The sequence below is a fragment of the Leucoraja erinacea genome, chromosome 7 (genome assembly GCF_028641065.1).
Source record: "Leucoraja erinacea ecotype New England chromosome 7, Leri_hhj_1, whole genome shotgun sequence".
Taxonomy (NCBI): Eukaryota; Metazoa; Chordata; class Chondrichthyes; order Rajiformes; family Rajidae; genus Leucoraja; species Leucoraja erinaceus.
The window spans coordinates 3,471,334-3,499,099 of record NC_073383.1 but is presented as its reverse complement, the minus strand read 5'-3'; the positions used below and the strand labels follow the sequence as shown (position 1 = coordinate 3,499,099).

The 27,766-nt window shown below is 42.3% G+C and overlaps 1 protein-coding gene across 1 annotated transcript in view; it reads right to left on the bottom strand.

The window, feature by feature from the left end:
• LOC129698575 (protein unc-80 homolog) overlaps nt 1-27,766 on the bottom strand; it is a 319,625-nt gene that overhangs the window by 61,901 nt on the left and 229,958 nt on the right. The window contains exons 46-52 of the mRNA XM_055637663.1: nt 13,120-13,254; nt 11,298-11,436; nt 9,877-9,973; nt 6,633-6,803; nt 6,222-6,314; nt 2,160-2,378; nt 660-860 (exon numbers count right to left, since the gene is read on the bottom strand). Of these exons, the coding sequence (XP_055493638.1) occupies nt 660-860; nt 2,160-2,378; nt 6,222-6,314; nt 6,633-6,803; nt 9,877-9,973; nt 11,298-11,436; nt 13,120-13,254 (1,055 nt within the window). The remainder of the gene's footprint in view (nt 1-659; nt 861-2,159; nt 2,379-6,221; nt 6,315-6,632; nt 6,804-9,876; nt 9,974-11,297; nt 11,437-13,119; nt 13,255-27,766) is intronic.

Sequence of the window (27,766 nt, the reverse complement as noted above, 5' to 3'; positions counted from 1 at the left end):
CTTGGACTTTATTCCTTGGAGTGCAGGTGGCTGATGGGGTGATCTTATGGAGGTGTAGATAATCACGATATGCACAGATAGGGTGAATGCCCAGTCTTTTTCTCAGGGTGGGGGAATCAAGAACAGAGGACCTAGGTTTAAGCTGAGAGGGGAAAGATTTAATACAAACCTGAGGGGTAACTTTTTCACACAGAGGGTGGTGGGTATATGGAACAAACTGTCAGAAGAAGTAACTAAGGCAGGTTAGTTACTTTAAAACATATTTGGACAGGTACATGGAAAAACCAAGGAAGTATAAATTAGTGTTAACTCTGTTCCCCTTTTCACCGAGGCTACCAGATCTGGTGAGTGTTTCCATTTTCTGTTTTTATTTCAGATTTCCACCCTCTGCAGTGCTTTTTGATTTTCCAATTTGAAACAAGTGGGTGAATTCAAAAACTTTTCAAAAGTTGTCATTGAAGTTGGCGTAGCTTCAAGGAGGAAATACATTTTCGCAGACACCAAGTTAAACCTAAATCACCTCATCTTGTCAGCCAAGTGCTAAACAAAGCTTTACAAAAGCTTAATACGCCTGAACGTGGAAGACAAAGCCCAAATGCTCTACCCATTACATTCCCAACTATATTCTGTAAGGTTTATTAAGATGCAAATCAAATTACCTTAAGGTTGGCATTTTGTGAATCTTATTGAACATTCGATCTAATCGTTTCAAGATTAAAATGAGAGCTGGCCGTACAGCTTCTGTAGTCCAATCAGTGATTGGAAGCATTTCCATGATGTATCTGCGAAGACCATGACTCTCCATGGTTTGGGTATCATATGGTGCAAGCTTCAGAAGGGAATGTGCAATTTCTGCCAATCTAAAATACAAATAATATCATAGTTATTCTAAAAGAACAAAATAATATAATTGTATATTAAGGAAGTTGAATACTTCCATTAGAGGAATGTAAAGTAATTTTTTGCTTTCAAACTACAAAAGGGATTAATCCAAAGAAGGTCTGTGCACGCACTTATTGGGATAGCAGTACCAGGATATATTATACTCTCCTTTACATATATTACACATATTTTTTACATTTTCATATATTCCACTAATTACATAGAGAAGATCCAACAATATATGATGCCCTATGTAATGCAAGGCATTTGATAGATTAAGATTGGTACTAACATTGAAATTCTGGTTGCTGATCCTGGAATTTACTGGCTCGTGATTATTCACTGAAGACGACCTTTCTAACACACGGTGGATTCAATCTATCAATTAATTGGGGGTAAATATATTCTGAGTTATTTCACTATCTGGTGCGTCAAAACTAATGGATAAGGTTCAGAGTCTAAATCTGCATACATATGGTGATACTCTTCCGCCATGATGCTATTAATAAAAGAGTTTCACAGAAAGTGCATAAAGAATGTTCACCTAACGCATATGTTACAGAGTCACATAGAGATAGCATCAAAACAGTACTTTCGGCCCACCGAATTTGTGCCGATCACCCTTTTACATCAATCGTATAATTATCCCAATTTTCTTTTATTCTTTCCAAATGCTCAGCAACTCCTCCCACATACTATCATCCGCCTACACATTATGGGCAATTTACAATGTTCGATTATCCTACCAATGTACAGATCTTTGATACATTTGAGAAAATCCACACACGCAAACTCCACAGAGATATCACCAGGTCGCTGACAACATGAGGCAGCAGCTCTACTCGCTGCGCCACTGGCCTGCGTCATAGAAATAGGTTTACAACATCAAATGTTCATCAGAGCTTCAGGGTTTGTTGAAAATGACCTCAAATTGAACAGAAAAGAAACATCACTTTCCTCTTCTTAAGCACTGTGTGCCAGAGGAGCATTTATTAAAAATGTAAGAGAAAGATGATTACGTGTGTTTTGCCAGCTTTCTGAATTGTTTAGAAGATAAATTAAGCCCTCTAGAATACTCTAGTAAAATAACAATTAAGGCTGAAAAGGTTAACGGAGGATACATTCCTCATTCTTAATAACTTTAAGAATGGCTTCATTAGCTACTTTGTTGAAGAGTAATTAAGGATCAGTCAGAACTGTTGGTCTTGCCAGAAACATTAACACCACATGAAGAAAGCACTTTCAAGTGGACAGAGCAGAAGCTTTCTTGTAAATACCTCATATGTGACTTTGCATCAAGAAGTTCAAAAGCAGTGACCCTGGGCTCTCCGGCAACATTCTGCAGGATTTTCAATCTAGAACCACAGTGCTTAAAGAACTCAGTGCAGATATTTAAGAGTGACTCCCGAGGTCTGCGGAATTCCTCCCTTGCTATACGTTCGTCTAGCTCTTCAGTCGGAAGATTCTGGCCCTCTTCCAACAAATGTAGGTTATCTCTGCAGACAAACAACAGATTTACTTTGCTATAAAATTAAATTAAAAAAAACATCAATTAAACTGTTAACCAATTATTGCGCAACTTTTCTGAACAAAATCATGGCGACTCCTACCTAATGTGATTACAATGCCCCTACATTACAAGAAGTTGAGTGATCCAGGAGTGTCCCTCTGGTTGGTAACCGATTTCCAGAGGACTCGGGTAGGCGAGTCGAATAGGTAGATGACAAAATTTCATGCACAGATGTGTGAGTTGATGTATTTTCGTTGGGAAGGGGAGACAATATATTTAAATGACAAAAAAAGAAAAGCACAAAGTGCTGGAGTAACTCAGAGGGTCAGGCAACAACTTTGGATGACATGGACAGGTGATGCTTCGGGTCAGGACCATTCTTTAGATCAATGTCTGAAGAGGACATGAGATAGCTTTGGCAGGTAAGATAATCCTAAGAGATCCCACAAGTATATTATGAGCAAAAGGGTAAAGAGGGAAAGAATAAGTCCTCTTAAGAATGAGGCACAGGAGATGGGCGAGATATTAAATGAACATTCATCATCTGTATTTACCATGTAGAAGGTGTGGAAGAAAACGATTTAAGGAAACTGAATAGTGGTGTGTTGAAAGATATCAACATTACAAAAGAGGAGATGCTGGGAATCTTCAGACATTTGAAAGTGTCAAAATCACTGGGGCCTGATCATGTTAGGAAGCTAGGGGAGATATTGCAGGAGCCCTGGCAGAGATATTTGCATCATCTTTAGCCACGGGTTAGGTACCAAAGACTGGAGGGCAGCTAATGTTTTGCCTTTATTTAAGAGGAGATGCAAGGACAAGTTGGGGAACTATAGACTGGTGAACCTAACATTGGTGGTGGGAAAGTCACTGGGGGAGATACAGAGACACAGGATCTACCTCCATTTGGAAAAGCAATGATTGATAAGGGATAGGCAGCATTGCTTTGTATGTGGGAAATTGTACCTCATAAATCTGACTGAATTTTGTGACCAGGTAATCAAGAGGATTTACACGGGTGGAGTTATGGGAACTTTAACGAGGCCTTTGACAAGGTCCTGCATGGTAGGGTCGTCTGGAAGGTCCGATCACTTGGGATCCAGGGTGAACTCACAAATTGCTTACAAAATTAGCTTGGTGGAAGGCAACAGAGGATATTAATGAAGAGTTGTTATTCAGACTGGCAGCCTGTGACTAGCTGTGTACCACAGGGATTGGTGCAGGGACCACTGTTGCTTGTCATCTGGATCATCAGTGAAGATGACTATCCAAGATTACAACAGGATTACGATGAACTGCGGAAGTGGACAAAGGAATTTCAAATGAATTTAACTCTGAAAAGTGTGAGGTATTTTGTAAATAGAAACCATTTACACTGTATATAATAGAGTGTAGTGGAACAGAAGGACCGAGGGGTGCAAGTATATAGTTCCTGAAAGTATAGACTCAGGTAGAAATATGGTGAAGAAAGCATTTGGCATGCTTGCCTTCATCAGTCAAGGCATTGAGTACTGTACTTGGGACATCATGTTTGAACTGGTGAATCCCTCTTGGAGTGTTGTGCACGTTCTAGTCGCCCAGCTATAGGAAGGATGTCATTAAGTTGGAAAGGGCCCAGAGAAGATGCACAAGGATGGTACTGGGACTGGAGGGTTTGAGTTATAAGGAGAGGCTGAACAGGCCAATCCTTTATATTATCATTTTCAGCCCTGTGACAATGCCCACAATTTCTGTACCAGCAAGGTGTTAATTGTATGTTAAATTTAGACTCTCCAGCCCATAATATTCTAAAGCTCCTTAATTCAAGAAATGCCCCAAAAGATTGTAACATTACAAATATGCTACATTAAAAAACGTCTGAAAGAGAAATCAATACAATACTTTAGATCTATCATCACAAGTTACCCAACAAACCAAACTAAATGTTTTCATGTGCTTCACTGTAGCAGAGGAATGGCGTGGATGCAATTCATTTGAATTTAGCTAAGGTTTCACAGAGGAAAGAAACACAGACCCCTTTGGCTCATGGTGTCCGTGACAATCGTAAAGTCAGTCAAAATTAATTACAAACTAATCCCACCTGCCTCAATATGATCTATATACCTCCATTTTTCATGTGTCTGTCTAAATGACAGAAGCATGTACTTCTATCACCTCCTCTGGCAGCATGCTCCAGGCATCTTTCACTTCCTGTGTAAAAAATTGGCCTTGTAAATCCTTTAAACTTTCCCCTTCTTATCTTATAGCTATGCCCTCGAGAATTTAACATTTCCACCAGGCGTTCAAACATCTGATTATCTATCCTATTTGTGCCACTCATAATTTCATATACTTTTACCAGGTCAACTCGCAGCTTCCAACTCAAGTATCTATTGTTCTCGAGTTTGAACTGATTGTATCTATGCATATCTTAATTGTTTGGATAGCATGCGAAACAAAGCTTTTTATTGTTCCTGTGACAATAATACACCTAAGCACTCCTAACCCTCTCTAATCCAGTCTGAAGAAGAGTCCCTATCCATTCCTTCCAGAGATGCTACCAGACCCAGAGTTACTCCAGCACTTTGTGTTTCGCTCAAGATTCCAGCTTCTGCAGTTTCTTGTGCATCCAGGTCAATCTCTTCCACACCTTCTTAAAAGTCTCAACTTCCTGTAATGTGGTGGCCAACACTTCACACAATACTCCAAATGTGGCCTAACCAAAGTTTTATACAGATGCAACATGACTTCCTAACATTTATACCCAACAGCCCAACTGATTAAGGCAAGTATGCCATGTGTCTTCTTAGCTACTTGTTTGCTACATTGGGGTCAATGGATATGCCCAACATCTATCTACATCAAAGGGTCCTGCCATTTACTGGATACTTTGCACTTACATTTGACCTGCCAAATTGCAACACCTTATATTGGTGTGGATGAAACACCAACCATTTCCCTGTCCACATTACTAACTGGTCTATAACCCGCTGCACCCTTTGACAACCTCCTTCACTAGCCGCAACTCTGCTAATTTTGTTTCTTCATGAGATATTTGATTAGGAGATTGGTTTGGCAGCAGAACAATTAGGATTAATCAGTTTGTATTCAAGCAGAAGGAAATGAGCAGTGGTGTCTCTCAAGACCAAGGTCTTAACTATCCATTTATTTACTTATGACCTTCCTAATAACATGAACTGCCACGACATTGACAGAAATGCACAATTACAAAAATATATTGATAAAGTGAAGGGATGATGGAAAATTAGTTAAAAGCAAGTAATTGTGAGGTCATCCATTCTGAAAAAAATGATTTGACATATTCAAATATTTGGAAGCAATAAAATGTTAGGAACAGTGAGGGCTCATAGAGATTTAGGAACCACACACATATACATCAGGGTTTTGAAAGAGACTGATAAGATGAAAATAGGAAAAAATATTTTTGCTTCTGGAAGAAGTCTGGGGAAAATAAACATAAAACTAGAGCCAGTCGATTCACACAGTAAGTTAGCAGACACTCCTTCACATAAATATAGAACTCTTTCACTAAAAAAGCCACTTAAATGTGAGACCGCCCACCTCTATAAAGATCAATCTACATTCCAACAATCAAAACTGCACGTTAATTATAAACTAAGATATTTTCGATTGTCAACTGTTTTAGCTTCAAGGACCACAAGGAGTATGTTTCATTGACTAATCTTATAAACAAGATAATAGGAAAATATCTTAGGAGAAACATTAGAATGATGGCAATTACAGTTTAAGAGAGCAATCAATCCAATGTATGTTTACATTGAAAGGTGATAAAATGAATATATAAAAATGATCAAGGCTTCTTCCTGACCTTGTGTTGATCCCTGCAGACATGGTATGGTTGGCTGTTGGAGCTCCTCTGTGACCTTGATCAGACCTGCTCATCTGAGGAGCTGTCATTGGCCTACATTGGATCCATAATATAAATCAACACATGTTACCCAAATTGAAAGAATGGCTCATTTAAATGAGGTCAATGTTCCTTGATTGATCCAACTACAACAACAATCACTACAACATTGTATTTTTTAAATTTATTTTATTCTATTCTAATATAGGTTTGTGTATTTAGTTAAGAAATAATCTGTTACTTAAAAATACAGTACAAAGCAACTTAGTAAAGATACAAATGTTGCAACATTTTAAATTTAATTTGCAAGTAACAAATCATTGGGCAAGCTGAAAAAGTTGTACAAGAAGAAGATTATCTCTTCTGTATTACCGGGTGAGAGATTCAGCACTGTATAGTAGAGCTTGTATTGATGTGGCAAGTGAAGCAATGGCACTGATTTCATCCCGAGCTGCAGTTGCTGACTCCAATTCAAAGGTTAGCTTCTTTAGTTTCTGTAGGTAACAAGGTACCAGTGCCTCTAGAACCATCAGCATTTGAAGGCTGCGGCATAGAATAGGAACATTAAAGCAGACAAAACACCTTGCTTGACAAAATCTAAGTCGAGATAATAATATTTTAGTCAACAGTTAAAAACTGGAAGATATAAAGTAGATAATTTGATTGTGTACCACCAGGGTTGCTTCTCAAAAGGCACTTTCTTCATCTGCCCACGAAAGGGTTAGTCTTGCCCTATAGCATTGATTATTATTACATTTACATTTTGCAAATAATATATTGATAAAGTAGTGGAAAAGGGGAAAAGCAATCAAACTCAATTTCAGTCAACATGAACCAGCCGTTTCATTAAAAATACTGATAACTATACTTTGAAATGGTTTGATGAGGAAGAGTAGGTGGAAGAATAAGGGAGTTGAGATTTACAGAGAACAGGTAAAAAAAGTTTTAAAGCCATGATCATATCAGTATGATCTTATTCAAAAGTGAAACTGACTCAAAAACCACATGGGCAAGGACCAACTGGTGTTGCATATGTTCTTGTGCAAATCAATACGCATTCAATAGCTGTGTGAATCAAAAAAGCACCTTGATTAGACTATTCAAGACCACTAATCTGTAGTTAAACCATTTAAATAGTTGCCCATTAAAAATGCTACAGTTTCAGAATATGAACCACACCCAATGTGATAATGTTAAACATCATATATCTTGCCATTAATGCCTGAATTAAGCTGAATGCCAACCACTCCAATTTGCCTAGTTGCTATCTTTATCTTTATGGATTTGACTATTTTTATTTTTATTTTGTGTTCTCCATCTTTCAAGCACAATAAAGTTACCTTTTCGTCCTACCATTACAGATATACTGGGTTTGTGGCAACTACCCACTCCCCATTGACTGGAGTGCTGGTAAAGCACCTGTCTGATGTAATTTCTGTTTATCCTCAATATTCTATTCCCGCTGTTACAGTAGAAGCCACTTTAGAGTACATAAAAATATATTAATGTAAACAAAAAAGTGTTCAAACCACGAGGCATCAGCTAGTAGATATTGAATATTTGCCCCTTGGTTGCCCTGATGTCCTTTTGCCAGCTCATACTGTCAGAGGACATCTTCTTGGTTCTTGGTTCTTGGTTTCTTGGTCCTCCAAAATATTCCAAATGGAATTTAAACTGGAGGTGGTGGAGGGAGGACTTAGCAATAGCAATGGAAATAGATACAAATATGTACGTCCTTAAAGGGAATAGATATGATAAATGCACAAAGTATTTTTCCCGGAGTTGGGGAATCAAGATCCAGAGGGCATAGGTTTAAGGTGAGAGGGGCAACCTTTTCACACAAAGGGTGACGGGTTTATGGACGAGATAGTTGAGGCGAGCACTATCACATTTAAAAATACATTTGGACAGGTATATGATAGGAAAGGCTGAGATGGATATGGGCCAAACGCAGGCAGGTGGGACTAGTGTAGATGGGGCATGTTGGTCGGCGTGGGTAAGTTGGGTCATAGGGCCGAATTCCACATCGTGTGACTCTAAAAGGCTCTCTTTTTCTCTAAATTATTTTAACAATAAATATAGATTTTTAATAATTCAAAAATAAGTAAACACATTTAATACAGTTATCTGATGTTAATTCATTCAATAATGTAATTATTTCATCAGTCATCGTTGGCATAAAGCTAAGAGACCAAGTTCTCATATCTGGGTCTCTGCGCATCCCTCTGCAATTAGATCCTCGACTTCCTCATCCACAGACCACAGTCTGTCCGTATTGGTGGAAGTGTGTCATCCTCGATAACAATCAGCATGGGAGCACCTCAAGGCTGCGTGCTCAGCCCCCTGCTGTACTCAATCTATACTGATGACTGCGTAGCCGGACATAGTGCGAACTCTACCATCAAGTTCGCTGGCGACACCAATGCCAATGTTGTGGGACGTATCACTGATGGGGACGAGTCAGGGTATAGAAGTGAGATCGACCATAGACCAAATGGGGCCAGCACAATAACCTGGCTCTCAACTCCAGCAAAACCAAGGAACTGATTGTGGACTTTGGAAGAGGTAGGATGGGGACCCACAGTCCAGTTTATATCAACGGGTCAATGGTGGAAAGGGTCAAGAACTTCAAATTCCTGGGCGTGCATATTTCCGAAGATCTCTCCTGGTCCCAGAACACTGATGCAATTATAAAGAAAGCACATCAGTGCCTCTACTTCCTGAGAAGATTATGGAGAGCTGGTATGTCAAGGAGGATTCTCTCAAATTTCTACAGGTGCACAGTAGAGAGCATACTGAGCATGGTTCAGCCACTGAAGCATCCGGGAGCGGAAAAGGCTGCAAAAAGTTGCAAACACTGCCCAGTCCATCATCGGCTCTGTCCTCCTTACCATCGAGGGGATCTATCGCAGTCACCGCCTCAAAAAGGCTGCCATCATCAAGGACCCACACCATCCTGGCCACACACTCATCTCTCCGCTGCCATCAGGTAGAAAGTACAGGAGCCTGAAATCTGCAACATCCAGGTTCAGGAACAGCTTCTTCCCCACAGCCATCAGACTATTAAACACAACTTCAAACAAACTCTGAACTATAACAGCCTATTGCACTTTTTCTGTTGATTTATGTGTGGATATATATGTTCTATGCTATATGGACACACTGTTTTTATGCCTACAATATTCTGTTGTGTTGCAGCAAGCAAGAATTTCATTGTCCTATCTGGGACACATGACAATAAACTCTCTTGACTATCGTGACTTGACTAAAGTGCATCTGATCCCTCGGCTCAGTGTGACTGATTACTGCGACTATGTGCAAATCCAGCAGTGGATAGGAAGGTCATATGTGCAGGCAGATCCTCCATGCAGAGGATTTTGCTCCGAGATCAAGATAAGTAAATACTCTTGCATTGTATAGCTACATAAAACGGAAGGTACCACTACTCTGACAATATTGTCTACCTAAATCTGTTTCATTTGATACCTTATATCCATATGTTTTATGGTATTCTCAATGAGGATATCTTTCCTGTTGTCTATGAGATATTTTTCTGTGTGTGCAACAAACGAACAACTATGTTCTACATTAAATTTCCAAAATAATATTACAGTACCTTCTTAGTGATTCTGGAGCATATGCAACTACAGTAACACACAGCTTGATAGCTTCACTGATGGAGAAGGCAAGATCTTCATTTCCATAACAGAAATCTAGAGGTAAATGGAAATGTTTTATGTAGGTGATATTTTGTTTATGTGGACTAATGCCTATGTTTAAGTTAGAGAGAAACAACTAATTTTGTTAATATTATTCAGCATGTTTTCAACCAATGAGAGATTTAGAAATAATAATGACAGAAAAAAGTATGTAATATCCTCCAATTGAAAACATCTTAATAAAATCCAACTCCTTGTACCCTATTAAGGTGTATAACACCAGGATATGATTAATGCCCAAGTTGCTGTATCATGCTTCCCAATATAGGCGATCATATCTCCACGTTTCACGAGCTTGACAGAAATGCACTAGTGTGAGCAGTAATTGTTGACAATGGTCCATCTAACATGTAGCATTATTTTTTGAGTGTGTAAACACAGTATCTGCAGCAGTTGGAAGTCCAGTGGAAAAAGATACCACCATTGACAATGAGATGAGATGCTTGCCTTGCTACAAGATGTACTATGGAATATCTCAGGATCCACAGGGCTTGTGATTTGCTGAACAATGATCTGCTGATTCTATATTTTATTGAAGATCACAAATCGAGAACGGAGAAAAATCAGCTGATCCTAATGTAACCCGTCTATACACAGTGCAGCAGCACTAAGTTACAATTCCAGCACAAAAGCTTCCTGCTAGAGTTTCTAGTTGATAATGATTCAGATTTAATATGTCAGTGTACCAATGTGAAATCTATAATACCCCTTTTCTGTAGAGATAGGATATATCCTGAACTCCATTTTTGAGACTGTTATCTCCATGATTACATGCCGGCCACTGATGATTGGAATGAAAACTGTAAAGGTAATATATTTAAAGAGTTCAACATGACGTCTATGGTGGTAATTGGACAGCTCCTTTAAAAAACTTGGATGAATATCTACAGGATTTCTGTACTTAGCACCAATACATTTTCTACCAAATGCCAAAACATGACGGTAAAGTGATGAAGTATATTTTCCACATTCGACAATTTATAAGCATGACGATAGATTTCTACTTGTCGGACACCTACCTATCAACCAAAGAAAAGCTTAAAATGCATCTCGGGAGAGTATTGTATACTATATTATCCTGTGCAGTTACACATTAATTCATATCAAGGTTACATTATGATATGGGTAAAAACAAATTGATCAACTGTTGCTTCACAGCTAAATAATACTTCTCTGTCAAGCTATATAGAATATAAATTGTGAAAATTGCCACAAATCTTTCATGTCAGACAATATGTTGAATGGAATAATTTTCAGTAGAATTAATCATATAATGGCATTATAATCTCTTTCTACATCTATAATCAATGAAGATTACCTAATGATTTTAGAGGCTTCTCAGCTTTTACTAATTCCAGTACATCCAATATATCTTCTGTATCGTTCTCCAAGGATACCAAGAGATTAAATAGACATTGAGAAGACACACCTTTGGATGATGCATTATGTGTAGCATCCTAAATACAAAGTCAAATAAACGTTTTGTTAAATGCAATTTGATGTCAATATTCATTTCAATCTTATTAATCGAAACATTTAATTTCCTGGATGAAGGTTTAATTATTTTATTTTTAGTTAAATTGATAATTACTGGTGTCACATATAAAGCTTTTATTTTGAATTCAACCACATAGATAATTATTTTCAATGCCAACAATGGTGGATTGTTGCAACTGGCTTCCGCATCTTATGTTTGCAAGAGACAATAGACAATAGGTGCAGGAGTAGGTCATTCGGCCCTTCAAGCCAGCACTGCCATTCAATGTGATCATGGCTGAGCATCCACAATCAGTAACCCATTCCTGCCTTCTCCCCATATCCCCTGACTATCTTCAAGAGCCCTATCTAGTTCTCTCTTGAAAGTATCCAGAGAACCTCACAGCTCTTTGTGTGAAAAAGTGTTTCCTCATCTCCGTTCTAAATGGCTTACCCCTTATTCTTAAACTGCGGCCCCTGGTTCTGGACTCCCCCAACATCGGTAACATGGTTCCTGCCTCTAGCGTGTCCAAACCCTTAATAATCTTATTTGTTTCGATAAGATCCCCTCTTATCCTTCTAAATTCAAGAGTATACATGCCCAGCCGCTCCATTCTCTCAGCATAGGACATTCCTGCCATCCCGGGAATTAATTAACCTTGTGAACCTACGCTGCACTCCTTCAATAGCAACAATGTCCTTCCTCAAACTAGGGGACCAAAACTGCACACAATACTCCAGGTGTGGTCTCACAAATGTTGCATTTTGGAAAGTCTAACAATGGTTAGGACCTACACAGTGAATGTTAGGGCTCTGGGAAGTGTTGCAGAGGAGAGGGATATAGGAGTGCAGGTACATAGTTCCTTGAAGGTAGGCTCACAGGTAGATGTTGTGCTCAAAAAGCCTTTTGGCATCTTGGCCTTCATCAGTCAGAGTATTTAGTGTAGAAGTTGGGAGGTCATGTTGCGCTTATAATAAGACGTTGGTAGGGCCACAGTTATAGAATATTGTGTTCAGTTATGAGCACCATGTTATGAGGAAGATGTTGTTAAGTTAGAAAGGGGGCAGAGAAGATTTACAAGAACTTTACCAGGACTCGAAGGTCAGAGCTAAATGGGGAGGTTGAGCAGGCTGGAACTCGATTCCCTGGAGCATAGAAGGATGAGGGGTGATCTTCTCAAGGTGCATAAAATTATGAGAGAAATAGACCAGGTAGACACACAGAGTTTCTTGCCCAGAGTATGGAAATCGAAAACCAGAGGGCATAGGTATAAGGTGAAGGGGGAAAGATTTTATAGGAATCTACGAGGTAACTTTTTCATACAACGGGTTGCGGGTGTATGGAGCAAACTGCTGGAGGAGATAGTTGAGGCAGGGACTATTGCAATGTTTTAAAAAGCAATGAGACAAGTACATGGATGGGACAGGTTTAAAGGGATGTGGGTCAAGCGCAGGCAAGAAGGACAAAGTTGGAATGAAGGGCTTGTTTCCACACTGTATGATTCTATGTCTTTATGACTATTATTCTGACAGGGGACAATATTTTGAGTGTGTCAAAAAATCTAATTTTGTAGAACTTTACCGTCAAAATATTTGCGAGCAGATTTGAAATATATTAAATCAGGGAAGGGAAAAAGAGATGGAAGCGATTTTGGTTTACTTACCGAAAATTCCAGCAATGGTGCCACACTAGCAAATAACTGGAGGATAAAGGGCTTTCGATGCAAAATATAAAACTGCCGACATGTAAACTCAATTGCTTGGCGTAGCAAAGGATTGCTTTCATAATCAGCATAGACCTGTAAAAGGAGAACAGGAGGGAAGTTACAATTTCAATGGTCTAAATGCAAATATAAAATAAATATTACACATGATCTATGAATAATTCATTTTGGTTTTAATTATTTATACAATAATAATAGGTCATACAACTACAAATTTTACAATTAATGTATTTCATTTCCTATACACATCCATGAAATAACTTGGAAAAGGCTAGTTCTGACTAATATCGTGATTAAACAGAAGGCACTTCTCGGTGTTCCTGCTTGGTCATCCATACAAGTATTTTTGCTTAATATCTCATCCAAAAGCCTACACCCACCAACAGCAGCAAGTAAACTTAATACTACATTGATACACTATACTATACTATGCGTGTGTAGGTGATAAAAGGAAAACCTAAACCCATAACCTTCTGATACAGAGGTGAAAATGTACATTTAGAATTTGTAGTAAAAGATGTACGGTACTTTATTTAGTAGTGTTCTCAATGACATAAGGCTGATAAACAGATACAAAAGAGAACATTTGGTTTATAATTGTTTTCAGGGTAGGCTAATTTATTTTTGAAGATATATAACCAAGACATTCAAAACGTTAACCCATGAAGTCGACTAATTTAAACATCTGATGAAATAAAGGTTAAGCAGGGCACATCAATCTCACCCATGAAGGATATCTTTGAATACAATTGCTCTCAGTTATGAAACTGAGAGGCAGGAAACAGATTGCTTTTCAGCAGGATGGATGGAACTGAGTGAAAATAACCAGAAAGTAAAATTATATACTGTAAGGTTGAGAGAATGTGGGGAGAAAGAATGACAACAAAAAACAAAATAGGGCCACTTCAGTTTCTATGGGAATGAAGGGAATGAGCTCAATGAACTGGCGACTATGGTGATGAGAGATTATATTTGGTTAATAAATAATTCTGTAAAATATAGATTTATATATGCTTAACACAGTCTTTACAATAATAAAGCTATCCTTAAGTTTGAATAGTGCTTTAGTTCAATTTTTCTGGAAAATGCATTAACATCATGATATGCAAGCTGAAAATATACAGGATCAAGGAAACGTGTTACTTGTGAAGACAAACATTGAGACTATGAACGATTTTCGGAGGACTAAAAGGGGCCCGGGGATAGCTCTGGCAGATAATATTAAGGATAATCCCAAGAGATTTAACTAGTAAATTAAGGGATAAAGGGTAACTGGAGAGAGAATACGTCCCCTCAGGAATCAAAGCTGTCAACTCTGGGATGGACAAGGTCCACAATGAGTATTTCTCCTCTGTTTTTTTACCGTGAACAAAGACTGAGGAACTTGGGGCAGTCAGTATTATGGCCAAGGAGATGCTGAAGGTCCTAACGAATATGAAGGTAGAAAAAATCTCCCAGGCCTGATCAGACATATCTGAGGACACCGTGGGAAATTAGAGAAGAAATTGCAAGTGTCCTGTCTGAGATTTATGAGTCATCATTTAGTAGGGATGAGGTGCTGGAAGACCGGAAGGTGGTAAATGTTACATCTTTATTCAAGAAGGGCAGTTGGGACAAGCCTGAGAACTATAGACAAGAGACTCAAACATCTGTGGTCGGAAAGTTACTCAAGAGTATTCTGAGCGATAAGATATACATGCATGTAAATAGACAAGGGACTAGAGGACATCATGTCTTTCGAATCTGATTGAGCTTCTTGAAGATGTAACCAAAAAGGTTGATGAAGGCAGGAGATAAGTTTACAGACAACATAAAAATTGGTGGAGATGTGGATAGTGAGGAAGCTTATCAAAGAGTTCAGCAGGATATAGCCCAGTTGGAAATGTGGTCAGCGAATTGGCAAATGGAATGTAATCCAGTCAAGTAGAAAGCAGGACATTTATCAGATACAGAAATGGGCGGAGAAATGGCAGATGGCGTTTAATCCGAGCAAGTGTGAGATGTTGCATATTAGCTATAAGGCATGTTTGGACAAATGTGGATTGTTTTCTCTAGAGCGTCGGATGTTGACGAGCGACGTGATGGAAGTTTCTAAAATTACGAGAGTTATAGATAGGGTAGATTGTCAGACTTTTTCCCCCATGGTGGAAATGTCAAGTTATGTGGATCATCGGCTTGAGGTGCAAGGAGAAAAGTTTGATGGACATTCACAAGGCATGTTTTTTTTAACAAAGTGAGTGGTAGGTATTGAGAATACACTGCTTGGGTAAATGGTGGAAGCATATATAATAGCAACGTTTAAGAGACATTTAGATAGGAACATGAATAAGTAGGGAATGGAGGGATATAGACCATGTGTGGGCAGATGGGATTACTTTGGAGTGGCATCGTGGTCAGCACAGACACTCTGGGTCAAAGACATGTTGAACTGTTTAATAGTTTAACTCCACAATGTGGCTACAAGGCAATGTGTTCAGGTCTCCAAAGAAAATGAGATAGACAGAGTTGACGTGGATAAGCTTTTCCCACTGAGAGTAGGGAAGATTCAAACAAGGGGCATGACTTGAGAATTAAGGGACAGAAGTTTAGGGGTAACATGAGGGGGAACTTCTTTACTCAGAGAGTGGTAGCTGTGTGGAATGAGCTTCCAGTGAAGGTGGTGGAGACAGGTTCGTTTTTATCATTTAAAAATAAATTGGATAGTTATATGGACGGGAAAGGTATGGAGGGTTATGGTCTGAATGCAGGTGTATGGGACTAGGGGAGAATACATGTTCGGCACGGACTAGAAGTGTCGAGATGGCCTGTTTCCGTGCTGTAATTGTTATATGGTTGTATGGTTATATCCATGCACATACAAATCTTTTGCTGCTGGACTGGCATAGGCACTCTTCCTGAACCAAACGGAGTCCAGAACCAGGGGCCACAGTTTAAGAATAAGGGGCAACCCATTTAGAACAGAGATAAGAAAACACTTTTTCACACGGAGAGTTGTGAGTCTGTGGAATTCTCTGCCTCGGAAGGCGGTGGAGGCCGGTTCTGTGGATACTTTCAAGAGAGAGCTAGATAGGGCTCTTAAAGATAGCTGAGCCAGGGGACATGGGGAGAAGGCAGGAACGGGGTACTCATTGTGGATGATCAGCCATGATCACATTGGTGCTGGCTCGAAGGGCCGAATGGCCTCCTCCTGCACCTATTGTCTATTGACTATGGTTTTGCATCTACCTCCTTGCTGACACAAGGTTAGAGTTTGTAAACACAGTACTCAATAGATAATATAATAAAACAACAAAAAGTTCAATTAAAAAAAAACCCAACAGTGCAAAAAAAACCCAAAGCCCGAAATCCCTACTGCAACCAAGGCCGTTCATAGTTTAATTGGAGTTCTCAGTGTTCAATAGCCTGATGGTTCCTGAATCTGGACATTACAGTTTTCAGACTCCAATGCCTTCTTCCTGATGGCAGGAATGAAAAGAGAGTGTGGCCAGGGTAGTGTGAGTCGTTGTGATGTCGGCTACATTTTTGGGACAGCGCCTCGTATAGATCAATGAAGGAGAGGTCAGTACCCGTGATGGACTGGGCAATGTTCTCCACATAGTGTAATCTCCTTCATTCCTGGGTGTTTGATATGTCATGATGTAACAAGTCACTATACTCTCTACTGTAAACCTGCAGAAGTCCAAGAGAATATTTGTTGACCTGCCGAATCTCCTCAATCTTCTAAGGAAGTATTGAAGTTGATCGGCTTTCTGTCTTCATCAATGTGCTGTCCAGGATAGACCTTCAGAGATATGCACTCCCAGGAACTCTATTCCCATTATCATTTTGCTGCCAATGTTTACCGTTAATGTTGAGCTGCTTCAAGGTCATGACTGGCAGTGATTAAAAAAAATCTTTGCCATTTCATGATCTCTGCACATACGTTCCTTCGGTGCTAGGTTGCGTCTATTCAAGATTGATAGCTCAATTTGTTTCAGTTTTTTATTTTGAAACAAACCATTATCACCAAAAGAAACAATCAGATCCTTATAGCGTTGCTATTTGTTACATCACAAGTGTGCCATCACACTTCTACTTGGTAGCAATATAGCCCTGCATAGTATATTGGATCAATTAGTTAACCAACAGCTTTCCAAAAAACATAGCCATCCACAGTCATCTGCCCCAACCTTTCAGCGGCAATCACATGGCCCAGAGGATAAACACAAAATGCTGGAGTAACTCAGCGATGCAGACAGCATCTCTGGATAGAAGTGTCTCGACCCGAAACGTCACATATTCCTTTGATCCAGAGATGTTGCCTGTCATGCTGTCCCCCTTGGGCCACCTAATTGGCGAGTTTAGAAGAGTTTAAAAAAATTACATGTTGAAGACCAGCTTCGACTAGCTACGACTAACTTCGGGAAAATTGGACACCGAACAGTGGAGAGTGAAGACGACCTCCTTCGATCTCCATCGACCTCCCTTCGACTATGATGAAGACTTTCTACGTCTAACTTCGACTACCCCCAATTACCTACGACTAACATGCCGACCTACTACGACCTACTACGACTAAACCTACGAGTAAAAAAGTAAAGATTTTTTACATGGCGACCTTTTTTTACTTGCGGGCAAAACACCACAACCTAACTGAGGCCTCGAGTACGAGGAGACCACTCTCGAGCATGAAGGAGAGTTACAAAGACTTCCTACGACCTCGTGTCGACCATGCTGCGAGTATGAATCGAGGGCAAACTTGCCAGAACTTGCGGATTATGTCGCCCAAGTGGGACAGGCCCTTTACTCCAGCATTTTGTATCTATCTTCGGTGTAGAAAATATTGAATGATAGGCTACGCTGAGGACAAGAGGGTTTAAGGATAGTGGATGAATAGGTGAGTGTCTGACTTTTTGCCAGTAGGAATAGCATCTATGCAATATGTGTGTAAACATAGAAACATAGAAATTAGGTGCAGGAGTAGGTCATTCGGCCCTTCGAGCCTGCACCGCCATTCGATATGATCATGGCTGATCATCCTGTACCTGCCTTCTCTCCATACCCCCTGATCCCTTCAGCCACAAGGGCCACATCTAACTCCCTCTTAAATATAGCCTATAAACTGGCTTCAACTACCTTCTGTGGCAGAGAATTCCAGAGATTCACCACTCTCTGTGTGAAAAATGTTTTTCTCATCTCGGTCCTAAAAGATTTCCCCCTTATCCTTAAACTGTGACCCCTTGTTCTGGACTTCCCCAACATCGGGAACAATCTTCCTGCATCTAGCCTGTCCAACCCCTTAAGAATTTTGTAAGTTTCTATAAGATCCTCCCTCAATCTTCTAAATTCTAGCTAGTACAAGCCGAGTCTATCCAGTCTTTCTTCATATGAAAGTCCTGACATCCCAGGAATCAGTCTGGTGAACCTTCTCTGTACTCCCTCTATGGCAAGAATGTCTTTTCTCAAATTAGTAGAGCAAAACTGTACGCATTACTCCAGGTGTGGTCTCACCAAGACCCTGTACAACTGCAGTAGAACCTCCCTGCTCCTATACTCAAATCCTTTTGCTATGAATGCTAACATACCATTCGCTTTCTTCACTGCCTGCTGCACCTGCATACCTACCTTCAATGACTGGTGTACCATGACACCCAGGTCTCGTTGCATCTCACCTTTTCCTAATCGGCCACCATTCAGATAATAGTCTACTTTCCTGTTTTTGCCACCAAAGTGGATAACCTCACATTTATCCACATTATACTGCATCTGCCATGCATTTGCCCACTCACCCAGCCTATCCAAGTCACCTTGCAGCCTTGTACTTGTCAGTATCTATACAGCAGAGCTTGGTCTCCAAGTTCAAGTTACATTTATTGTCACATGCACCAATTGGTACAGTGAGATTTGAGTTGCCAAACAGCCATATGAATAAAAAGAACATATTACATGATAGAGTTTAACATGAACATCCCCGCACAGCGAAATCAACGTTCCCACTGTGAGGGAAGGCAATAAAGTTCAGTCATCTTCCTCATTGTTCACCCATGGTCGGGGCCTTTGAACCCCCGCAGTCGCTACTACGGACGGCCCGATGTTACATACCCTCTCGCCGGGATGATCGGAACTCTGACGTCGGAATGGAAAAACACTCTCAGCGGCTTGGAGTTTCCGAATCGGCTACTTCCTACCGGAGATCGCGGCTCCTGAAGTCCAGAGGCCGAGCTGGAGCGAGATTCAACACTGGTGTCCCTCGGCAAAGGGTCCCAGGACTTCGCGATGTTACAGTCAGCGCTGCCCGCGGCTGGAAGCTCCGCAAACCACAGCTCCACGATGTTCAAGTCTGCTGGCCCAACGCTCCATACGACAATTCCCGGTAAGGCATCGCTCCGCAATGGTAACTCAATGTTGCGCCGCTGCTGAAGCTCTGGCCGGTATTGGGCGGGAAAGGCCGCGCCAATCCAGTTGGTTGGCCGCGAGGGGGGGCGAAGATGTGACTCGGAGATAAGATGCATTTCTGACCAGGAAGTGACTGTGAAATGGTTTCCTCCTTCCTCTCCCCTCCCCACCTCCCACATATAAAAAAGACTAAAAAACCTCCAAAAACATACTTTTAAACATTTTTTTAAAGGGTGAAAGGCCGGACAGACTGTTGGCGAGGCTCCCTTGCCATGGATCAAGATCTCAATGGATAGGAGCAGAATTAAGCCATTTGGCTCATCAAGTCTACACCGCAATTAAATCATGGCTGATCTCTCTCCCTCCTAACCACATTCTCCTGCCTTCTCCCCATAACCACTGACACCCATCTCATTCAGACAAATCCACTGGCACTGGGGGAGCTGCACGCCGTGGTCAACAAGCACCAGGCAGCCTACCCCGAGGCATTTACCACCATTGGCAGGGATTTCAACAAAGCCGACCTGAAGAAATCTCTCCCTAACTTCCACCAACATGTCTCCCGCAGCACCAGAGGACCTAACATCCTCGAACATTGCTACACGACCATCAAGGATGCCTATCGCTCTATCCCTCGCCCTCACTTCTGTAAATCCGACAATATCTAGTAGCTAGACCCACTTCTATAGGTCTACCATAGAAAGCATACTCACATTCTCTATGCTTGTCTGGTATGGCCACACAACTTCGCAGGATAAGATTCGGCTGGAGAGAATAGTGCGCCGAGCTTCTAAGATCATCGGTTGCAGCAGACTTCTCTCAGTGACATCACTTTACTCAACAAGACTCACCAGAAAGGCCAGGAAAATCATAGCAGATCACTTTCACCCGGCACATTACCTCTTTCATCTCCTCCCATCAGGAAGGAGATATAGAAGCATTAAAAGTAAAACATCTCGCTTCAGAGACAGCACCTACCTCCAAGCCATCAGATATTTGAATTTGCACTAATCACTTTGCACTTTCTTTTGCACTTGCACTTACGCTTAGTATGACGCTGCTGGGTACTGTCCTTCCTGTATATATTGTCCTTCGTACGGTATTGTCTGTATTATTTAGTGGTATATGTGGTGGTTGTATTGCACTGTATTGTATCTGTCTGAGAGCAAACCAAAACACATTCCTATCAACTTGTTGACATGGCAATAAATTTCTTGAATCTTGAATCTTCCTGCATACAGGCAGCATTGAAGAGAGCACCCCCAGAGGTGAGGACTGCACAGCGCTGGTCAGGGGAGGCAGAGGAACAACACCAGGTGTCTGTAGTCTGCTTCGAGTCTGTAGACTCGGAAATGTTCAAGGACTCGGCAACGGACCTGAATGAATACGCCACAGTCGTTACTGACTTCATAAGGAAATGTGTGGAGGACTGGGTCCCAACAAAAAGCTTCAGAGTGTTTCCTAACCGGAAGCTATGAGATGAGATCCGCATTGTTCTGAAGACCAGATCACGGGCATTCAGGTCTGGCGATGCAGAGGTCTACAAGAAGTCCAGATACGACCTTGGTAAGGCCGTCAAAAAGGCCATAAGGGACTTCTGCTCTAAGCTGGAGGATGAGACGGATGTTCGGCAACTGGGGCAGGGCTTGAATGCCATCACCTCCTACAAGGCAAAATCAGGAGGCAGCTCAAACGACAGTGAAGCATCACTCCTTGACGAACTCAATGCGTTCTACGCACGTTTTTTATAGGGAGAACACTGATGTGCCTTCCCGAGCCCCCATTCGCCGTGATGGTATTTCAGTCACAGTCACAGAGTTCCGACGTCAGAAGATCCTTCAGAGGGGTGATCCCTCGGAAAGCGCCTGGACCTGATGGTATACCCAGTCGTGTTCTCAAAACCTGTGCAGACCAACTGGTTGGAATTTTTGCGGACATTTTCAACCTCTCATTTCTGAGATTCCAACCTGCTATATAAGGGCATCAATAATACCGGTGCCCAAGAAGAGCAAGGTGACGTGCCTCAATGACTATCGACCAGTGGCACTAATGTCTGTGATAAATAAGTGCTTTGAGAGGTTGATTATGGCGCATATCAACTCTGACCTAGACAAGAACCTCGACCCACTGCAGTTCGCTTACCGGCACAACAGGTCAACGGTGGATGCGATCTCACTGGCTCTCCACTCCGCTCTGGACCACTTGGACAACAAAAACTCGTACGTCTGGCTGTTGTTCATAGACTGCAGCTCGGCGTTTAATGCTATCATCCCCTCCAAGCTGGTTACCAAGCTCACGGATGTTGGTCTCTGCGCATCCCTCTGCAATTGGATCCTCGACTTCCTCGTCCACAGACCAGTCTGTCCATATTGGTGGAATTTTGTCATCCTCTATACCAATCAGCATGGGAGAACCTCAAGGCTGAGTGCTCAGTCCCCTGCGGTACACTCTATACTCATGACTGTGTAGCCGGACATCAAGTTCGCCGACAACACCACTGTTGTGGGACGTATCACTGATGGTGATGAGTCAGAGTATAGAAGTGAGATTGACCGATTGACCAAATGGTGCCAGCACAACAACCTGGCTCTCACCACCAGCAAAACCAAGGAACTTTGGAAGGGGTAGGATAGGGACCCACAATCCCGTTCATGGTGGAAAGGATAAAAAATTCCTAGGCGTGCATATTTCCGAAGATCTTTCCTGGTCCCAGCACACTGATGCAATTATAAAGAAAGCACATCAGCGCCTCTACTTCCTGAGAAGATTATGGAGAGTCGGTATGTCAAGGAGGACTCACTCGAACTTCTACAGGTGCACAGTAGAGAGCATACTGACTGGCTGCATCGTGGCCTGGTATCGCAACTTGAACGTCCAGGACCGGAAAAGACTGCAGAAAATTGTGACCACTGCCCAGTCCATCACTGGCTCTGATCTCCCCACCATCGAAGGGATCTATCGCAGTCGCTGCCTCAAAAAGGCTGCCACCATCATCAAAGACCCACACCATCCTGGTCACACACTCATCTCCCCGTTGCCATAGGGAAGAAGGTACAGGAGTCTAACATCCAGGTTCCTATCTGGGACACATGACAATAAAACTCTCTTGACATGGCACAGGTATGCAATGACCATTCCATATTAAAAGTCACGACACAATTGCATCTTCTACTTGTCAACATATGTTTGGGATGTCAGGACACAAATGGACAGAGGTAACAGTGAGAGAACTGCACTCCGGAATGCTTTCATCGCACAGGAACTCAGAAACATTGCCATTAACCTTATCACCTGTGAGATAAGGAAGAAATGAGGTGGCCAATTTGAAGAACATGTGGCAAGTACACCATCTTTGGAGAGGGAACACCAGTAGAATATGCTGCCACGATTCAGACGATGACAGTAAAATTCACGGGAACATTAGTGGGACTGGAGGACTTGAGGTAAAAGTTGAGACTGGTAGACTGTGGCTTTTTTCCCCTAGAATGTAGAACACTGAAGGGTGACCTTAATGAAAATACATTAAGACAGGTACATAGTTGGAAACGGTTAGAGGGGTACATGCCAAACAGTCAGTCCAGCTCAGGTAGGCAACCAGAGTGCCTTAGCAACTTAACGGCTAAAAGGCCACTTTCCGTGCTGCATAACTCGATAATTCCATGCTGTCTTCTATAGGATGAGCTCCATCATCAAGAATAAGCTAGGCTTGTATCTCAGGAGCTTCCATCTGTGAGATAAATGAACATCTTGTGATCCTCCAGCTCGCCTCAACTGAAAATCTCCTGGTCCACATCCAAGAGGGAAACAAAATCACCCTCTGTGAGAACCAATTATTGGACTGCATGGAGTATACAGAAAAATCTAACTCCAACATGGTGCTCCTAATCCTAACATAACTTGCGTTCTGCTGTGACAGAGAGATAAACATACAACTTCATGGCAGCACCACCGATCCAGGCAAAGGCAAATGTTACAATGTATTATCAACACTATACTATATTGAGACTACATCTAGAATAGTGTGCGCAGGTATCATATCCCTACCCAAGAAATTATAATCTTGCAAGAAAAGGAGTGTAGCAAAGATTCAACACATTTAGTCATAGGATGTCAGGTGTGTCATACAAGGAGAGATAAAGCAGAATGTGACTATGCTTTCTTCAATTCGGAAGGATGAGGGATGATCTCATGGGAAAACCTGAAAGGGTTTGTCAAGTTGGAGGTGAATTTGGTTTTCCCACTGGCTGGGGTGTCTGAAACAAAGGAACATGGGCTTCAAAATAGGGATTTGGTTATTCAGGACGGAGGTAAGAAGATTGGAGAGATGGCTCTCTTGCATAGCATTAGTAATCATTAAAAGAGTGAACTCTGCCATTGGACTCCCGTGTCAATTCCACTGCTGCTGTTAAATGGAGATGTAGTAAATGTTTGTGCAGTTAGTGAATCCAACCAGGGAAACAGTGAAGTGCTGCACAATTTTGGGAGAATAGGTGTTAAGGTTGTAGTACTCTGCCCTGGAGGCTTTGGTGGAGGAAATGGAAACATGAGTAACATCAGAATCAGCAGGAAACCGGGGCCCTACGACTTGGCAAGAAAGAGGCACAAATACGTAAAATCGTGGAGGTAGTGGTGGATGTGTCTCCTCTTTTGACATTTTTATTATTTATTTATTACATGTCATTTGAACCTCAGCTCAAACGAAACTCAGTTTCCACAGCCATACAAACAGAGATAATTCCTACAAGACACACACACACAATTCAATTTAGACAAACATCCATCACAGTGAATCTCCTCCTCACTGTGATGGAAGGCAAAATCTTTTCTCTCCCCTGCACCATTTCTCCCGATGTTGAAGCCCCAGGCAGGCGATGGTAAGTTCCATGGCCATTTTAGGCCGCGCTGGGCGATGTACGGCCCCGCTCCAGGCCCAAAAGTCACAATGTTGGAGCCCCCTGCAGGCGTTCGAATGTCCCGCGGCCATTAGAGCTGCGTGGGGCGATGCACGGCACCGCTTCGGGTCGTTCCAACCCCGCCACATGGGCTGGAGAAGTCGCGTTGCGGGACCTCCGGAAAGCAGTCTCTCACCCGGACCCGCGAGCTCCCAATGTCCCAGTCCACCGGACCTGCAGCAGCAGCTGGAGCTTCCGAGCTCCGGGGTCGGGCCGCAGCAGTGAGCCACCACCGCTCCCCACGCTCCGAGGCCGGCCAGCCCCACGACGGTGAGTAGTCCGCAGCTCCGCGACTGGAGCCCCCAGGTCGTTCCAGCTGGAGGCCGCTCCACGGTGCTAGGCCCCAACGACAAAGGAGACTCGGCAGGGAAAAGGTTGGTTCTCCCGTGCATGGAAGAGATTTTTAAAAGTTTCCCCCTTCCCCCTCCCGCCCCCCACATAAACACAGTTAAAAACATTATTAAAAAACACGAACAACTACAGTTAACTAGACAAAAAATTAAAAAAAGACACAGGCTGAAGAGGCCGCTGCAACAGTGAGTTGCGCCGCTCACTGAACCTACAGAAACGTCTAACCAAACCTCTGTGCAACCCCTTAGTCCCACCTGCCTGCACTCATACCATAACCCTCCATTCCCTTCTCATCCATATGCCTATCCAATTTATTTTAAATGATACCAATGAACCTGCCTCCACCACTTCCACTGGAAGCTCATTCCACACCGCTACCACTCTCTGAGTAAAGAAGTTCCCCCTCATATTACCCCTAAACTTCTGTAACTCGATACGCGATAACTCGATAATTCCATGCTGTCTTCTATAGGGCGAGCTCCATCATCAAGAATAAGCTAGACTTGTATCTCAGGAGCTTCCATCTGTGGGATAAATGAACATCTTATGATCCTCCAGCTCGCCTCAACTGAAAATCTCCTGGTCCACATCCAAGAGGGAAACAAAATCACCCTCTGTGAGAACCAATTATTGGACTGCATGGAGTATACAGAAAAATCTAACTCCAACATGGTGCTCCTAATCCTAACATAACTTGTGTTCTGCTGTGACAGAGAGACAAACATACAACTTCATGGCAGCACCACCGATCCAGGCAAAGGCAAATGTTACAATGTATTATCAACACTATACTATATTGAGACTACATCTAGAATAGTGTGCGCAGGTATCATATCCCTACCCAAGAAATTATAATCTTGCAAAAAAAGGAGTGCAGCAAAGATTCAACACATTTAGTCATAGGATGCCAGGCGTGTCATACAAGGAGAGATAAAGCAGAATGTGACTATGCTTTCTTCAATTCGGAAGAATGAGGGATGATCTCATGGGAAAACCTGAAAGGGTTTGTCAAGTTGGAGGTGAATTTGGTTTTTCCACTGGCTGGGGTGTCTGGAACAAAGGAACATGGGCCTCAAAATAGGGATTTGGTTATTCAGGACAGAGGTAAGAAGATTGGAGAGATGACTCTCTTGCATAGCATTAGCAATCGTTAAAAGAGTGAACTCTGCCATTGGACTCCCGTGTCAATTCCACTACTGCTGTTAAATGGAGATGTAGTAAATGTTTGTGCAGTTAGTGAATCCAACCAGGGAAACAGTGAAGTGCTGCACAAATTTGGGAGAATAGGTGTTAAGGTTGTAGTACTCTGCCCTGGAGGCTTTGGTGGAGGAAATGGAAACATGAGTAACATCAGAATCAGCAGGAAACCGGGGCACTACGACTTGGCAAGAAAGAGGCACAAATACGTAAAATCGTGGAGGTAGTGGTGGATGTGTCTCCTCTTTTGACATTTTTATTATTTATTTATTACATGTCATTTGAACCTCAGAGAGGCTCAAACGAAATTCAGTTTCCACAGCCATACAAACAGAGATAATTCCTACAAGACACACACCCAAAATTCAATTTAGACAAACATCCATCACAGTGAATCTCCTCCTCACTGTGATGGAAGGCAAAGTCTTTTCTCTCCCCTGCACCATTTCTCTCGATGTTGAAGCCCCAGGCGGGCGATGGTAAGTTCCATGGCCAATTTAGGCCGCGCTGGGCATGGAACGGCCCCGCTCCAGGCCCAAAAGTCACAATGTTGGATTTCCCTGCAGGCGTTCAAATCTCCCGCGGTCATTAAAGCTGGAGAAGTCACGTTGCGGGACCTCCGGAAAGCGGTCTCTCACCCGGACCCGCGAGCTCCCAATGTCCCAGTCCACCGGACCTGCGGCTGCAGCTGGAGCTTCCGAGCTCCGGGGTCGGGCCGCAGCAGTGAGCCACCACCGCTCCCCACGCTCCGAGGCCGGCCAGCCCCACGACGGTGAGTAGTCCGCAGCTCCGCGACTGGAGCCCCCAGGTCGTTCCAGCTGGAGGCCGCTCCACGGTGCTAGGCCCCAACGACAAAGGAGACTCGACAGGGAAAAGGTCGGGTCTCCCGTGCATGGAAGAGATTTTTAAAAGTTTCCCCCTTCCCCCTCCCGCCCCCCACATAAACACAGTTAAAAACAGTATTAAAAAACACGAACAACTACATTTAACTAGACAAAAAATTAAAAAAAAGACAGACAGGCTGAAGGGGCCGCTGCAACAGTGAGTTGCGCCGCTCACTGAACCTACAGAAACGTCTAACCAAACCTCTGTGCAAACATTTACACGAGACACAAATAATTCAAAATCAGGTATTCTTTTCACTCAAGGGCTCTTCACAGACTGATGCTCTAGAACTTCTTGTACACATTGCTGCAGACCAGAGAACAGTTAGTCACATAACACAACTCTTAAATAATCAGCAGCTTTAAAACAGCAAATATTTCTCACAACCACTGTGATTTAAAATTTGCACTGAAGAAGTCAATGTCTGATATAAAGTCTAATATAAAGACTAAAGGGCCTGTCCCACTTCGGCTGTTTTTTAGGTGACTACAGGCAACTAGGCTGTTGCCACATGGTCACCGGGGTGTCGCCTGTATGGTCGCGAGTTGTCTCCTCAGTTGCCCAAAGCTTCGTAACGTCTTTCTGGTTGCCACTGGATTTTCAACATATTCAAAAAATGTCGGCAACAGTGAGTTGGCGCCAATGAGCGTAGCTTGAATTCTCCTGATGTAGGTGCTGTCGTAGGTTGTCGCCGGTGCTGACTTTAGTGAATTCCATTGGCGACTACCTATGTCAACCGGCGACAGGTACCGGCGACACAGTTGGTGCCGACAGGGTCGTAGCTTGTTGCGGGCGGACGTAGGTTGACTTCGGTTGTCGCCTGCATG